Here is an 18,742-nt window from a genome sequence, read left to right as displayed (position 1 = left end):
CCTTTTTCCGGAGGCACCTTTAATCCACCGTTTTTTGTTGAATCTTGCCAAACTGACTTATGTGAATGATTCTGATTTACCCAAGTCTCGTCCAAGTAAAATGAGTCATTGGTCTTGTGTCGCCAGAAGTCCGAATTTCATGCACTTTCCGAAGAAATGTTAGTCTTGCCGCCATAATATCACTCCTGTCCATTAAAAACTTACGTCCATCGGTTGTTTTCTTATACCTGAAACCTGAAGCCCGGAGTATTCTGTAAGTAGATGACTTGGAACCTGTAAAGGAAATCATACTTTTCAAAGCATTTGTGATTTCTTGCAAAGTCGGAAATTCGCCTTTGTCATAAAAGTCAAAAACAGTCCTGCGTACCACGTCCTTGTCAAAGTCATTAAGGTTTGTAAGCCTTTTGGGAGGCAGCTTTCTTGCCTCCACGCAGATTCGTGACACTGTGGCTCGATTTATGCCGCAAGCTTGTGCTGTTAGGGTTTGACACTTTTTTCAGTTAAGTTTCTCTCTTTCTTCTGGTGACGAGTATTTCTTTAAAAAAATGTAAACACACAAAATAATTCTCCGAGCTTGACTTCGAAGCACTTTATATATATATATATATATATATATAAAGAAAACTTCTCACTTGTACTCGGTTTGCTTAATAAAGACATTATCAATTATAGTTTTCGGAGAACAAACGACTACCACCCAGACACTGCCATATGATCGAGTTTGTTTTGGGTTATGGTAATATACGACACCATTCAGACGCCTGGTGCTTTTGAATCCCTGCTGGAGGAGAAACAGGGAATAAGTGGACGCATATATGTAAGGTAGTGAAACGTGAAGGGAAAAAAATAAAGCATACTGCGTTTTTTCTGTCGAATAAGTAAGAATCTATGTGGAAGTGAACTTCAAACTAGCATGCATATATGGAGAGATTCACATATGTATGAATCAGATCGCAAAGAGGCTTGATATTATTTAATTCGCTCGCTTACTATTCTCAGGGGTGTAGTCACGGGGGAAAAGGGACTAAACTATTTCCAGTCCCGAAATGAGGTTCGTTTGGTATATGTTTAGTAAACTTATTTAGTAGTTAATATAAATGAGGGACGTTTATAATAAAACATGAAAATTAAAAAAGAGAACATCATCAGTACGGTTTCTGTACCTAATTAAAACAGCTAAAATTAATCATGTGCTTTATATTCTCATTTCCTCTTCTGGGCGCACACGTGTGAACTCACTATATTATTGCATAATAATATCTGAGTTGATATTTTTTCGAGTTTTTTTCCTTTACTATTTTAACCCACATAAACACAAAGTCAGATAAACAGACTACCATAAATAGCATTTGTTTTGTTACGAATAGCTTAGTGATTCATCTTTTACAATCCGGTTTTTAACTTAAATACTGTCAAGATCCGTCTTTTGATAAGATAGCATTGTGAGAATATAATATGCATATAGTATGTATGTATGTATGGCGAGTTAAAATGCTTTCATGTTCTGAAAGAGGTAATTTGCTCTGCTTTTAATATGTGAAAAGCTAGCCTCCCCTGAAAGCAATGTTCCCCTAGAACAACCTGCTGGCTACACCTCTGACTATCCTGTAATAAAAGTTGTGTTCTATTTGCAAATCGAAAGAAAATCGACTGGAAATTAGACGCGGGACTCAACGCTCGTTTTACTAATTGTTTTATATGGAAACCTTTCAAAGCGTGTATCATGACAACCAGTTGACATAGAAAGATGTAGTTTTCATGTATCTGTTCGTAATTCTTTTCTCTACTTCCTAAAGCGAGCAATTAATGTGTTAATACAATATTTCTAAGTAGCGCCTCTGGTATTGTCGAGATTCGCAGTAGCGCGAGAAGTCAGCGTGCAGAACTGCTTGTCGCGAACTGTCAACACCGCTCAATGTCAATTGGACGCCGTATGAAGCCAGCTCAAGGCCATGTCGTTTGTCATCTGAAACCCACAATAAATAATATTACAATATGCACTGTATATTGTTATGATGTTGAAATATTTTAACAATGTATTGGAACACATTCTGTAGAGAAATTATCTATTTCTTATATTCCTTCCTTTGTTTCTTGTAGTGGTCAAAATGATTACTTGCTGTCGTTCTAGTATTAAAATCCTTTTCATTTTGGGTTGCAATAGTAAGAAGTTTAGTTTGTAATGTAAACTATGCGAAATATCTGTTCTCAATTTTGTATTGTGAATTCACATAAAATAGCTTCTCCTTGTTATTTTAGTGGATAGCGTTCGTGGTTTAGTGCACGGAGTCTGAGTTCGCTCTTCGATTTCCAGTGGGAGAGCATGGAACACATTGCGGTGGTTCGGATTCCGCCTTAAGAGCCTGCCTTACTAAAAATAATACAAAATTTACCATTTTTCTTTTACTTATTTATTCATCAGTGAAAGGAGATAATGAAATGCAAGTCACCACAGTCATAGATAATGCTATTCTACAACAGAAAATATGAACCTGAAGAATGTTCAGTGTTGCAATCCATAGAAATTACAGTGTTGCCAGAAAAACAATTTCCCTAAAATCTAAGTTAAGGCAGCGAGTAGAGGAACAAACTCAACTGCATTTGGTTTGGTTGTTTTGGTTTCCTGTGAACTACTTTTTAAATAATAGTTGTATTTAGTTTGTAATAAATAACATAGTTTTAACATACAGTTATTAAAACTAAATAATAATTTTAATTAAAAAGTAGTTCACAGGAAACCAAAACAATATGATACGCAACCAAATGCAGTTGAGTTCATTCCTCTACTCTTTGTCTTAACTTAGATTTTAGGGAAATTGTTTTTCTGGCAACACTGTAATTTCTATGGATTGCAACACTGAACATTCTTCAGGTTGATATTTTCTGTTGTAGAATAGCATTATCTATGACTGTGGTGACTTGCATTTCATTATCTCCTTTCACTAATGAATAAATAAGTAAAAGAAAAATGGTAAATTTTGTATTATTTTTAGTAAGGCAGACTCTTAAACCGCAGGTCCAAAACCCATATCTAGATGTAGAAAGCTCCTGATGCGCCTGTTAGGAACAGGGCGTCGCAGCGCGCTCACCGTTAATCTGGACGTAGTTCAGCCAGTCGCTAGCAGATGGCGCTAGAGCAGACTTAGGCTCGCAAAATGGGCTGTTACGTCAAGTGATTTGGTTTGAGACTCATATAGCTTCATATAGCTCCCACATATAGCTTCATATAGCTTATTGTAAAAGGATACTAAACTTAAACAATAGCAACAACGAACTCTTAGATAAAGCCCGCTTGCGGTTATAGGCATTCGCTTCTTCCGCACGGAAGACTTCGAGTTAGATTATCGGCGGGAACTCCGCGTGAAGCTACAAGTCCACGTCTCGTACACCCTTAATACTGAAAGCGGACATGTGACCTCAAACTAATTATTAAATATATAGTTGACATTTCTGAAGAAGAAATATTCTGAAGTCATTGCTCTAACAAGCGTATGCTCTCTTGCATAGGCAATCTAGTGGATTACGCCAGAGAAAAACTAAGTAACATATTCCAGTTCCTGTGCATAGAATTGTAGCATACACAAATACGAATTAGGTCTGATCACGACCTTACAAATACTCTCTCATGGCCAAGCACAGGATTCGGGATTCAGATACTCACGGGATCTCAGCCTCGGATATAGGCCTGAGTAAAGGTTCGGATCCCATTTTAAGTCTCAGTCCTCAAGTGGATGTTAAGGTCCGATTGATCAATCAATCAATCAATCGTGACTTTACGCTACGTACGTTAATAGTTTTAAGGGTCCTGAGATTCATTTGAGGAGAATCTCAGCAGTTAACCAGGAGCTGACGTATTGGTGTTGACTGACAGATGTTTATTAGTGTTCAGACAACTGAGAGATCACCTACTTTACAGGGTAGTTGGAACATAATCTTACCGGAAATAAAGGTAATTGGGACGGTACTATTTTATCTTGATTCACAAGCATTTAAATCCCTACGCCATTCGCTGTCACAACATTCATATCCATTTTAGAGCATTTGCTACGAAACTTCGCTTCCAAGTTACAAACAGGGAAAGGAGCAGCTTGGTAGAAAAGAGTCATTGGCGTACGCTTATTGCGATCTTGGAAAACTTGACCCCAGCTCTCTTGATCCTCAGAACTTGACTAGTCTACCCACTGTTCATTCTACCCATTTATTCGTTGCTGAATGTCGTATGAATTGGTTTAAAGTTACAAACCGAGGGACATAACTGTTATGATCGTATAGTATTCTCAGTAGTATTCGAAATGTAGTGAAGAAGCATGATGAAGAAATTTAAAAGGATTTTTTTTTTTTTTTTTTTAAATCTAAGACTACTTAATGTTTATGGTACGAGTCTAAAGTTAGAAGGAATTCGGTTCATGTCCATAATGTTTGTTATTTTAATTGCTTTGCAGTCTTCCTGCTCTGAACAAAATTATAACGAAAAGTCTAGAAACAATTATGGCTTATCAGTTTTTCATTTCATAGGATTGCATGGCAGCCTTCAATTTCGCAGATGAGAATGAAGCGACCATCATTAGAAACGTTTTACAATCGAAGAAGCAAAAGAGAATTGGTAAGCTAATGTTCTGCTAGCTATTAATTAATATTCTGAGTGTGATAAATCTAACATTTATGTACAAGGTAGGGCAAAAAAGTAACCGAAACCTAGTACTTTTAGTTTATTTATGCTTATCGCACAATGACATGTTCTGCTTACCGCCGTCATGGATTATTCGTTCGTTCGATGCGTTCTATCACTAGTAAAGTGCTATATTCCCCATTGTATGACTTGAAATCGCCTACTGCCAGTGTGGATTGATTTAAATTACTTGATTTATTTAATAAAAATCGTTGATTTAAATCAAATTCCGAATTAAATTAATTTAAAGTGAAAATAAGTAAAATCCCGTTTCTGTTCTGTTATTTTGATTATGGAAAATAATAATCATAACACAAGGAGACTCAAATGTATGTACAACACAGTGTGAAAACGAGTGTTTCATACAGAAGATGAACGTGTAACGGGGGAATCCTTTTTTCTTCTTATCGTAATATAGGGTTTTTAAATCGTTAACTACTCCAGCGGAAAAATCACCATGGTCATTTAAGACGAAAATTCTTTTGTGTGCGCGTCTGTTTGTTTGTTCCCAGATAACAGGGGCGTAAATTTTATTTAGAGGAGTCCGATCCCCTATCCGAAACCTTTAATTTAATAATACCTTTAGGCAAAATTTATGGATTTTATACAGGTATGTATTTCGTGCCGCAAGCTAGTTCTGATTTTTTAAAGATATGCCTCTGCCAAATATGTAACTTTCGTGAAAAAAAGTGTAATATTGATAAACGCTGCTATACTTTTTCCTTATGCTTAAGAAACATGCTTTGTTATTGAAATAGATTAACAATGGGGATTAATTCAAAATTTAACCCCAATACTTGCACTTAATGTCATAATTAACATTTAATACTAATTCTTAATGTTTTTTCTTTAGTTCGCGACTTGTATTGTATGTATAAAAGATTTGATTTAAATTTTAAAAAATCAACAAAAATTAAAAAAAAAAACAAAAAAAATACATGATTCCCCCCCCACACTTCCTACTGCGCTGTTACTTTTGTCGAATAGAGTGGTCTTTGTGCGCACCCATCGGGCTTCCCAGCCTAAAGAACACACATGTTGTTTGTCTACATGACCATTGTGCAGAACATGTTTTCTTTGTTATGTGACTACTGGGGACAACGTTTTCTTTGTTTATGTAATTACTGAGGAGGACGTGTTTTCTTTGTTTATGCAGAGTTCCTACTGGTCAGGGAAGTCAGGGAAAGTCAGAGAAATTTTATAAAATATATTTTTCCTAACATTAATTGCACACCAATTTCAGCTTAGCCAACCATTATAATACCTGTTTATGGGAGGTAACTGGAACATACGTATGAGCAGTTGATTACTATTTGTCTCTATAGAATAAATGTTCTATATGTTCACTGTTATTTATTCCTTATTTATATGTCAACGTGATCCGACACCTGTTATAAAAGTCAGGGAATTTCCTGCCAAAGGTCAGGAAGAAATCAGGGAAATAGATTTCTCCAGATCAGTAGGAACTCTGTTATGTGACCACTGAGGAGGACTTGTTTTATTTGTTTTTATTACCACTGACAACGTTTTCTTTGTTTATATGATCACTGAGGACAACGTTTTCTTTGTTTATGTGACCACTGAGGAGAACATGTTTTCTTTGTGTATGTAACCACTGAGGAGAACATGTTTTCTTTGTTTATGTGTCCATTGAGAACATATTTTGTTTATGTGGCCACTGAGGATATGTTTTCTTTGTTTATGTGACTACTGAGGCATATATGACTCTACACCAACCTCCAGAATATATTCATGTAATGTGGATCCTCATACAGATTTGCTAAAACTTGTCCATAGCCCGATGGCAGAACTTCCTTTGTCTTTCTGCGATGAGCTTTTGTAAGTCAAAAATTTTCTGCAGAAGTAACACTTGTGATATTAAAAATACGCTTTACGCGACGTAAAAAACAGAGAAATTATATTTATGTGAGTCATCTGTGCATTTAAGACATCTATGAGAAAAAAGTAGTTGCCAAAGATTTATTCAAAGAAATGTTTTCAGTCCTCTGATGAAACACATAGCAGGCATGTTTTTAAACTTTTCTTGTTGACTATTTTCTTTGCCTCAGGCAATTTTTCTGCACAGGCGCGGCAAATTTTCTGCGATCACATCGGAGGTCGTGGCGTGTTCTGCTATGGGGGTCCATAGTACTACAAGTGAGCACTCTTGTAGGATGTGTATTCGATAAGAATAAGCACCATTCAAACAATTAACGTAACAATTGAGCATTTCAGAAAATAAATAAATTATTCATAGCATTTCATGGTTGCACTTTCGATTACTTTTTTTTTTTTTTTTTTTTTTTTAAGTCTCACCGTGTATGCTTACACACTTGCATGTGTGGTGTGACATTGTTTTCTCTTCTTCGACCTTATTTGATGCATGTCGTCTGTCCTTTTATGAGTTAAATAGGACTTCAAAGCAGATGATGGTTTAGTAGTAGTGTTAAAGTTGTAAATCATGTTTAGTCCAATACTTTTCTATCGAAAGTTTTTTTTAATTATTATTATTTTTAAGGAATCCTTGATAAAGTTTTGTTCGTGTAAATTTCTGTGCTAGATTGCATTATTTAAAAGGGACAAAAGACATCTTAACATGCATATATTAAATTTAACATATCCTTTTTAAGGTTTCTCATGCTCTCTTCCTCTTCGTGTATTATTTCGCTGCGCTGCTAAACATTACACAATGAAAGTTTTTTTTTTTTTTTTTTCTGTAAAATTCCATAACTAGAATAAAAATATCTTTTAAAATGTATTTTTAGGTTAATACCATTTCACTTCACACTTCCAAGTAATGTAGAATATAAATGCGAAAATGTTCCTCTTAAAAGTTTGCTAGATAGAAAAGAGTTTCAACAATATTCGTGTATTTAAAATATGTTCCAATTGTACTGGTTCTCTTCTGGTGACAAAAAGCTAGACTGGCTTTCAGAGTCATAGTCCAAAAAAATGAGCCTAGTTCATTATAAATTCCCCGTAGATTTGACGCATTTTCCGTACATTTTTGTCACAGCTTGGTTGGAAATTGAACGATAGGATTATTGTATTCGTACTGTAATTCTTTTGCTTGTGCGGTGTACGATCCAAACATAGCTACTATATAGGTAAATATAGTAATTTTAAGTCTTTTTTTTTTTTTTTTTTTTTAAGGTAAATTATAGACTTTCATCCAAGCAGCTACAGCATCATCCCTGTTTATCCTAGGATCATGGTTCGTACCTCATTCTCTTTAGATCAGCCTTTCAAACGGTACCATATATATTTCCCTATCATGGCCCTGGCCCTGAGGCGGAAAATTTTGAGTAAAATCGAAATTTTCTCTGAATTTGATTTTCCAATTTTGAGTTGCTCTGACCCCCCCCCCCCCCCCCCGTGTTAACGCACAGATCACAAAACCAACTAACAAATAGTAAGGGGTGTACTAAATTTCAAGCATCTATCTCGAGTAATAAGGGCGGGAAAAATATTTACCAATGAGCCCCATAATCCCCCAGATTACTCCAAAAGATCCGGATGTAATATAAAAAATTCCTGAGACAACCCTATTCATCCTAGGATCATGGTTCGTAAATCATTCTCTTTAGAATAGAACAGACTTCCAAATGGTACCATTCACGTATCTCCATCATGTATCTGAGGTGGGAAAATTGCGAAAAAAGGTATCCTCCTCTGGACCCCGCTGTTTTAATGCAGAGATCTGAAAAAATTAAATAATACTACGGGGTACACTCAATTCTTCCAGGTGCAAAAGTAAGCCCGCCAAAAAATAATAAAAACAAGCATAATAAAAAATATGTTTATTAAAAGTTACGTCATCACACCCTATGTCTCGACATAGAAAGGTGTGAAACCATACGTAACATGTTCTACAATTAAAAAAATAAATAAAATAAAAAAACCGAAGTAGAAAGCTTTATTGATACTTTTTGAATCGAATAATGAAGGTACTACCCTAGTACTTAAAAATAGGCACTATAATTTAAAAGGGTACATGTTGGATATTTTGTATCTAGAATGACTAAAAAAAATTAAAGTAAAGGCAATATCAACTATGAACAAAGGACGGTGACTAACCATCTGTTTTATTTGAGTTGTTAATTGTTTCATTCCCAATTTGAGTATCCCATGACATTCCCTTCTTGGGCGTCCTTCCTTGGAGCCAAAAGCATGGAGTTCTTTATCAAAATCCCATCGAAATCAGTAGAGTGCGAGCAGTAATGATTAACATCGTGCTGTTTTGTGGTAACATGTGACTCATCCTATCCATTTGTTATAGAGAGGAAACCCATTTTTTGTTTCCAAAATGATTAAAGAACTCATTACTAACTTCATGACACAGTGATCTTACCATATGTTAAAATTTAACAGAACAGAAACTAAATCAAAATTTGAAGAACCGATATACGTTAATTATATATTTTGCTGCACATACATCCAAGTTCCTTTGTAAGCCGGACCCTTAAAACAATAATTCTTTCAGCGAAGCGGCAAAAGGCGTTCGTAATTTATTTCTTGTTTCATTATATTGTGAATAATACCAAGTAATTCTTGATAAATCCTACTGCAAGCAACTGTAATGAGTAACAAAAATAAAAATGTAAGTATGCATCATTCATTCGTAGGTTTAAAATTTCAACTAATTCTGATCGTTTAATATATCTTCTATTATTTTGAATGACTACCGTTGTAGAGAATCCCTTGCACACCAATTGCACATTTATGAAATATGCATTTTAGGATTGCGTATGTATGACTTCCTTTACGCTGGTAGGGATCACCACTCCTCGGTTTCTCGAATTCGAAATAGCGCGAATTGAAATTTCTTCCCCAGCAGGTTCACATGAACTTTTTCTCTTATTTTGTTGTGAGGAATCACATCTTGTAGTTTGTCGGTATAGTTCTTTAACATCCTCTATAATATTAACGCACTATATATATATATATATATATATATATATATATATATATATATATATATAGAGTGGTAGGTAACTCCACCGACAAACTTTGGGAGGTGATTCCTTATATGAAATGAAAGAAAAAAAGTTCTTATAAACATAGGTCGAAAAACGTCTCATTTCAGAGTTATGAACCGCCGAATATTCGAAAAATCATGTTTCGAAACGCCCTGCCTTAGAAACTATAGGATCTATAACAAGCGGTTTAAGGAATTACACAGGAACTAGTATACGAACTATCTAAATATCCATGTTTTACCATCCTCCGTTATCGGCGAAACGAACGCGTTATTAGTACTTAAAGGAGTATCCCTATACCTCATTTTTCTTTTTACAGTTCGTTTCGCCGATAACGGAGGATGGTAAAACATGGATATTTAGATAGTTCGCATACTAGTTCCTTTGTAATTCCTTAAACCGCTTGGGATCGGTCCTGTAGTTTCTAAGACAGAGCGTTTCGAAACGTGAATTTTCGAATTTCCGGCGGTTTATAACTCTGAAAGGAGACGTTTTTCGTCCCATGTTTATTAGAACTTTTTTCTTTCATTTCATATAAGGAATCACCTCCCAAAGTTTGTCCGTGGAGTTACCTACCAACCTATATATATATATATATATACACGAGGGGCAGTCCTAAGCCGTTATCGTGGGAGTCCCAAGTTCGATTCCCGGCGGGAGCTCATGTGCTTCGGATTCCACGTTAATCAGTAGGTCTTGTCTCATATAGCCTCGCTGCTGAAAGGGACGTTAAACTCAAAATAAACTAACGAGGGACAATCAGAAAGTTCCCGAAATGTTGTAGTTTTGGGATTTATGATGCAGTCCCAATGAATCTTGTACAGCACAGTTGTTAGGTTTCCTAATTATAAATTTGACAAGGATTAACACGTCATAAGAGGCAATATATGAATAATGTAGTAGAACGAAGGAGTGTGTAGTGATCAGTTAGTGTTATTTCACAAATCAAGCAACGCGCAAACATCATGTTCATATCCAAATTGGGAGGAAATCTCCTTAACAGACTTTGATAGCCGTAAAAACAGTTTAGCATCATCGTATATTTGGCTGTTCACAAAGCTAAATATGGGCCTTTTCCGTTTCGCCAACGTAGAGGAGATCAAAACTAACGCGACGGTTGAACTTCGGAAGATACCAAACAAGATACCGAAATTTTACATGTGTTTTGTTCCATGTAGTAATGTTTCTAACTCCAGACGATTTGAAAATAAAAAAAAAACAAAAGTCGTGTATCGAATCAACAGAAAAGTGTATCAAATGTGTAAGAGCAGCAATAAGTTTTTTTGAGTTTATTTTAATTAACTTGTATTTCTTTTTGTTTGTTTGTTTTTTGAATTGTTTGTTTTTCATTCTCACATTTGGGTGATTATATTTTGGTATTTTGGTTTTAAAAATGCAGTATAGGTTGGATGGCATGCTTTTTCTTATAGCGTGCTATCTGGTTGGATACTGCAAAATAAACTTCTTTTGGTAGCTCTTTGTATTTTTTTATTTTTTTGTTTTTTTACACATTTTATTTTGTAATGTGTAGTAGCTGCCTTTAGAAACATAGGAACACTTTCGTTGAACTTTACCGTCTATTTTTGTTTTGGGAACGTACATGTTTACGAGGGCCACTATTTATATTTTCAGCTTTGGCAACACTGATTGTAGTTAGGCACTATTTTTGTTTGCATAGAAACGTTTGAGATTTTTGACCATAACGTACTTTAAATGTTTTGTCAGTAGCTTTATTTGTGTTGTTTACGTTGACTTGAAGATTGCGTGACAACAGAAAAATGGAATTAACTCGTGAAAATTTTCGTGTGATGATTTATTACGATTTTCGATGTGGCTTATCAAGATAAGAGTGCATCGATCAACTTACTTCCACATTTGGCGATGAAGCCCCATCCTTTGCTACTGTGAAACTCTGATATAACAATTTTACTCGTGGCCGCCATTCCCTCACTGACGAAATTCGCGAAGATCGTCCAAAATCAGTTGTTATTCAAGAAAACATTGATGCTGTGCAAAACCTAATACTGCAAGATCGTCATGTGACTTACTGTGAGATTGAGGCAACCCTAGGCATTAGTTCCACCAGCATATATAAAATATTACATGATCATTTAGCTGTGAGAAAGGTTTGTTATCGTTGGATCCCACATAATTTGACAAAAACTCAAAAAGAAGCTCGCGTCGATTGGTGCACACAAATGCTCAATAAACACAATGGCGATGCTTCAAAAGATGTATATAAGATTGCAACAGGTGACGAATCATGGATGTATATGCATATGAGCCAGAACGTAAACAGCCGTCGACTGTATGGGTGTTTCAAGATGAACCAAATCCAACAAAAGTTGTTCGCGCTCGAAGCACATCGAAACAAATGGTTGCCGGTTTTTTCGGGAAAACTGGTCATGTGTCAACTGTGCCTTTAGAGAAACGTAAAACAGTCAGCTCTAAATGATACGCAACAATTTGTTTGCCGGAGGTCTTCGGTCAAACACGGAAAACAAACAAGTACCGTCGGATCATTCTTCATCAAGACAATGCGAGCTCTCACATATCTCGTCTAACAACCGACTATTTGAACACAAAAAATCGAATTGATGGGTCATCCGCTGTACAGTCCTGATTTGGCACCCAATGTCGTCTTCTTGTTTCTGAATGTCAAGAATAAATTGCGTGGACAACGATTTTCGTCGGCGGAAAAAGCCGTTGATGTGTTTAAAAACAATATTATGGAGGTGTCTCAAGAAGATTGGAAAAAGTACTTTGACAAATGGTTCGAACAAATGCAAAAGTGTATTGATCATAAAAGAGAATATTTCGAAAAACAATAAATCAATTTTCAATGACAAATTACTGTTGTTTCATTGTTAGGCTCAAAATATAAATAGTGGCCCTCGTAGTTGCTAATCTTTTTTAAATATCATACTATCATGTATAGTAGTTTTGAAGTTTTTATACATATGAAACTCGTATTTGAGGTAAAAGCATACCAACGCGAGCATGTAAAGGAACACATAGCACTATAAATAACATATACTATTAATGTTTTCGCTAACTCTTCATTGAATAGGTGAAAATGGTTATAAAATTAATGCGCAGATGATAGTGTTTATTTTAACAAGTGATGTATCTAAATTATGTATAAAGTTGAATGATAGTTGCCTATTTAAGGCATAATAGTAGATATCTTTTTAAGTGTTTGGAAATATGATATTTGAAGTGCAGGTATAATTTGGTGGAATGTTGCGATAAAAGGAGTTAGTGAAAATGTATGAGTAATATCCATGTGTGGATAGTTAGTTATATGTATCAGTCAGCGAGGGGGAGGCGGTGGCTTAGTTGTAGAGCGCTTACTCTGGTGAGTGGGATCCCGTATCTCTGCTGCGATACATCACATGTTATTCCGAACACGAGGAACCGTGGAGTTGGCAGTCCCTAACACTTCTGACTTCCCGCCGAAGCATTCTGTGTTCAGTGCTGTCAAGGTTTACCTTATACCTAATTTGGATGCACCTTGAAACCAGAGTATATTCTGAGAATTCTCTTGAGCATGTCTAGGAATTATATCCTGTAGGGCATCCCTGTTTACACATTGCATATTGATGAAATATGCATTTTTTTTTTTTTTTTTTTTTTTTTTTTTTTGGATTGCCTATATATGACTTTCTCTACGCTGATAATGGAGTGCCACTTCACGGTTTGTCGAATTTGAAATTGCGCTTGTTGAAATTTAGCATTTCATGATCTGAAACAGCCCTAGCTCTGAAACTGCACTTTTTTCACAGGTCCGTATGCGTTTTTGTCTTATTTTGATGTGAAGAACCATTTCGTGCAGTTTGTTGGTATAGTTCATTAACAGCCTATATATATATATATACTAGATGTAAGCACCCATCGTTGCTGGGTGTTAATTCAGTTGCGTAATGTCCATGTTTCTGACCCATATAGAACAATACTGTACGCGAAGCATTTTATGAGTTTTTGTCAACTCTTTATTCAAGCTCCCATAAAACTGTTTTCTTTCCTCATAAGGCTTCTTTTGCCATTCATATTCTTGCTTTTATTTCACGTTCTCACTTCATATCATCATTAATAATACTACTCAGGTATCGATAACTCCCTTGCTATTTCTATATTTGACCCCGGAACCCCTTCGTTCCAATCATCATGGCTTTTGTCTTTCTAACATTTATTTTCATCCCATATTCTCATAGCTCTTCCTTAACCTGAAAACATATGTTAAAAATGCATTGTCATGTAGCAGATTGTTGTTTATAACGTTAACTCTGACCTCAGTTCGTCGACTGGATTTTTGTAGCAATTAATACATCAAATGTTTCTTTAGGAACACTTCCTTTAGATGTTATGCATTCTTCACTGCGTAAATAAGTTGAGTTGAGTTGATTTTGAGTTTAACGTCCCGTCCAGCAGCGAGGCTATATGAGACGTGGACCGACTGATTAACGTGGAATCCGAACCACATGAACTCCCGCCGGGTGCGTAAATGAACACACACTAAATAGAGTTGATTTAAAACTTATTATATTTTATATATTTGCAATTTACATAGCAACTAAATGGCATACGTCTTTATAGTTCGACGTTCCGATTAGTTGTATGTTAATTATAAAGAATGAACAAGTACATAGCAACTGTACCATTTCCGTAGTAACCAAAATCGGTATTGATTTCTTGTCATAGCGACAAGTAAATAACAAATGTCAGCATGAAGACTAGAAATAAAAACAAACAAATAAATATTACAGGACATTTTAAGTTACATTTCTTTTTCTTTCTTTTCTGGCTAATGCAACATTTGTAAGCACTTTTTGCCCTAAAAATTGAAATACATAGAACATTATCGTTGCATGTTGTTTCTCGTCTAGTGGTGATCTCCCCCTTAGTTTTTTACCAGTGATAGTGCACATACTTCTAACAGTTAGTACTATATGTCCTGTATATATTTGATAACTATAGTTCTAATGAAGGTTTACAAGGATTGATTGAAATTAAATCATAATGAAATACGTCTTTTTGTCTTTTGGTGTAGAGAGACGTTCGAAGATAATGCAGCAACAGCAGCAGCAGCATCAACAGAAGCACGAACAGGGAGGCTACTCGAGCATCCCCAACGGCTCCCTCAGCGCCGTCTCCTCCCCGGACATCCGCGCCAAGGGTGCCAAAGGCAAGAAGCGAGAAAAGGAACGTCGTAAACTCACCAAAGCAGACATTGGATTGCCCACAGGCTTCCGACATGTCTCACATGTTGGATGGGATCCCAATCGAGGCTTTGATGTCGAAAATATCGAGGATCCACATTACAAAGAGTTCTTCGAAAGGGTATGTATATTATTATTAGGCGTCTGATTTTTAACTTCCAAAAAAGTTCAAAGTGGGATTTTAAAAAGTGTATTTTAATATTTTATAGGTTTTCATTGATCATAATTAAGGATTTTGTTAGTTATTGAACATTTCGAAACTTATCTTTTAACACTAGGCTATTTTAGTAAGTTTTAAGCTAACCGATCTTGTATGGAATAAAAATATTAATAAAACTTGTCTTAGCTGGAATTGCTACTGAAAGTTGAAATCAGGTATAGCGTAAGCATTTTTCTGTTTAGAACTACAATGAACCTAATATATATATATATATATATATATATATATATATATATATATCTTGGGTGTTCTAAAAATGGCGCCCACGGACCACAGAATATTATTCTACAAGTGAAAAGAAAGATAGATATATATATAATATTGTATAGCTTTCGAGTCCTCGTCTGAATACACAAAGTACACTACGTGGCAGCGTCGCAAATAAAGCACCATAGGTTAGATATACCAATCTATTAAATAGTTATATATTTTCTTTCCAGAATGGCAGCTAAAGTCGATATTGATTGACACTAGATTTACTCATGAGTGTAGCAGTCGATTCAACTGCTTGTTGTATTCGTAGAGTAATGCTAATGGCTCCAAGTTAATCTGCAATGTTGTTACACTGTGAAATTTTGATTGTCCATAGCAGCTGAAGGAGGCTCCGCAGGGCAAACTATCATATAACATTTTCGGCTTACAGAATGGTGTTCTGTGATCCGTGGGCGTCATTTTTAGAACACTCGATATATATATATATATATATATATATATATATATATATATATATATATATATATATATATATATAAATTTTACTATATTTGAAATCTACAGAACAAAAATCAATTCATTTTCCTAGAATCATATTGAGAAAGAAAATATTTTTTAATTATTGGTTTTCCCGTAGCTTTCACGGTACTGAATAGCACAAACGAAGGAATCACTTCATTTCCTGGAGTATCACTACTCAAAAACCTATCTTGAAAGATTCTGTGATGTGAACCATTTTCTGTCGTCTGTCAAAATTCTCATAAATGCCGAAAAACTGCATTCTACAGCACATGATGTAAGAGCTATATTTCATACTTGTTATTCGTAGGGGTTCCACAGAAAATTTTCCTGGATATTTTCTCCACGAGGAACTTTATCCACTAGCTCGATCTGCGCGAAATCAGGTATCCTTATTCACCCTCACCCAGCAAAAATTACAAAGGAGCATACCACATAGAGGGAGCCTTGTTATTTCATTATTAAAAACTGATTGACTTCTCTCGCAGTCCAACGTACATGAGACTGGACGATAGAAAACTGGTTGAAAGTCTGCTTGTTTGATGAGCTTTTATTCATGTGTGTATGATGTAGGGTATGTTTACAGTAGTTGGCAAGAAGTAGGTCACTAGGTCCCTTTGTGGTTGTAGATTAACTCATGACTGGTGTCCGGTATCACGTTCTCTTGGCAGTCTTGCATCGAGTTTTCCATAATGTTGCACTTTTTCCCTATGGGGATAGTACAGTCCGCAGCAAAAAACCTGCAACATGAGCATTTAAGTTTATTGTGAAACGACGAAGTCTTTTGCTCCAAAATAAGTGTGCAGGGGAGGACGCCGAGGTTTCTCCTGGCGTGATTCGTGACACTCAGACGTTATGTTGATTCCGTGTGCTGTTAGGCGTAGTTTCACAATAAACTTACATACTCATGTTGCAGGTTTTTTGCTGCGGACTGTACCTTCCAAGACCATAACATACCCAGCCATAGCAACCCGCATCTTCTATGGACCTGGAACTCCTCAGATCTTAACCACCTTACTTGAGCATCTGTGGGACATTTTAAAACATTCGCCGCGTTACACATAACTTGATTGGTCACACCAGCAGACGATTTATCGATTACATCTCATTACATCCCTGCTACATCGGATAGTTCTGAAGGGAAGGGCGAAGAGAGTACCTACATACTATTAAGTAGATGGTTATAATTCATTACATATATGAAATTTTTTCTTACTAAAAATGATAATTTCACATGTGTCAGAATAGATTTTTTTTTTCCGATATCATCGCTAAACTTGATGTAGTCCGTTAGAACAGACTTAAAAGACAAGGTAGAAAATTCACAATAGCAGTTTTACGATACATTAAAAGTAAGCTTTTTTCGTCAAAATAGTTCTTTCTTTCCTCACAGAGAAAGCTGATTGTGTACATTCACGTCCTTTGTCAACAGCGAGACTGTATAGAACGAGGCCTACAATTTAACGTGGAATCTGAATCACTGTAGAGCGCTCGATGTTCTTACATCAGAACCTAAACCCAGGATCTCGTGCACCAAAGGCTCGTCCGTTACCCATTAGACCAACGAGGAGGGGGAGAATACGACTAAATTCCACACTGCTGAAATGAAGTAGCCCGAAGTACAAATACATTTCTCATAGGAGCATATTCATACACGTTTCATACTCAGCTAGTTTTCTTGAATTTTTTATATGATCTTTCTCGGTTGCGTGATGCTGCATTTTAGTATTCCTTCATATTTTTTCATTGCACTGATAACGTACTTTATAACGCCAGATTAATATCAGGATCTGTAAAATAGTTCTTACAACTCGGTGAGTTTTTCCCCATATTTTTTAATGGCATGAAAGTTTTGAATAATTTTCCAATACCTACGCTTTTCTATACCTTCAAATAAAGGATAGTTTTTTGAAGAACAATGAATACACTGTTCGAGACACACTAAATAGATTATCCTAGATTACCTGTACAAATATTAAACATTTATGTATTTATTTAATTTATTATTGAATTCTATTTTATTATATTACTCATGACTTCAGTGAACTAAATACAAAATTGTCAGTTAATAGTATTTAGTATTTGATCTATGACAGGGAACAAAACTTTTACTTAATCTCAAATGATTTTGTCTTGCTGATATTCTGTATTTATAACTACACAAAATTAAAAGGATAAGTATTGAAAATAAAATAAAATTAAGTATTATTAGATGTTACATGTGAAAATGGTTTATGGTGTACATTTAGCAAATAATGAAAGAAGCCGTTTGGTTTCAAAACTATGTAAAGAAGCAAAAATTTGAAAACAAAGTAATGTTCTGCGCAGATTTAAAAGAAGCGTAATGGTTCTCACAAGTAATTTCATTGAAAGAAGAAGGGAGAGGGAATCATTGAATATACTTAAGCAGATATATTAGTTTTTACGCATTCTCTTTTTTTTGGTAAACATCACTCCTCTTCCATCCTTAGGTACATTGTAGGAAACAAAGGCCCATTTTCTTCCTTTCTTTCGAGCCACAGTGGCTCAGTGATAGAGCGTTTACCTCTGGTGCATGTGGACCTTGGTTCGATTCCAGTTCGCGCCAAGTGAGCTTTGTGGTGGACAGACACTATGTGCGTAGGTTCTCCCGTTTCCTCCGACTTTCTTCATTCCACCATTTTATTCGTTTCTCATCATCACCGTCTCCTTTAGCCTAGCTGGCATAAACGCGGGACGTACAACTTTAAGATTTAATTTAATTTCATTTTCTTCCTTTCTTTCAAACCTTTTGTAATCAACCCGTATACTAAAGCATACCACGCACGATAGCAAATAAAGGTATTTTAAAAGGAAGAGCGAGTGTTAAGTTTGTTTATATCTAACATAACTGAGTAAAATAGCATGTCTTATTAATATATTAAAGTAATATTGAATCATATTC

General features: G+C 35.5%; 1 protein-coding gene across 6 annotated transcripts in view; it reads left to right on the top strand.

Moving 5' to 3' along the window:
- WASp (WASP actin nucleation promoting factor) overlaps positions 1-18,742 on the top strand; it is a 65,249-nt gene that overhangs the window by 18,943 nt on the left and 27,564 nt on the right. For all 6 annotated transcript variants that reach the window (XM_081766016.1, XM_081766015.1, XM_081766010.1 and 3 more), the window contains exons 4-5: positions 4,516-4,603; positions 14,699-14,988. In XM_081766016.1, the coding sequence (XP_081622142.1) occupies positions 4,516-4,603; positions 14,699-14,988 (378 nt within the window). The remainder of the gene's footprint in view (positions 1-4,515; positions 4,604-14,698; positions 14,989-18,742) is intronic.

This window comes from Thermobia domestica, chromosome 7, assembly GCF_964235325.1.
Source record: "Thermobia domestica chromosome 7, izTheDome1.hap1.1, whole genome shotgun sequence".
Classification (NCBI taxonomy): domain Eukaryota; kingdom Metazoa; phylum Arthropoda; class Insecta; order Zygentoma; family Lepismatidae; genus Thermobia; species Thermobia domestica.
Note: the sequence above shows the minus strand (reverse complement) of the source record. Positions and strands in the feature narration are given on the sequence as shown.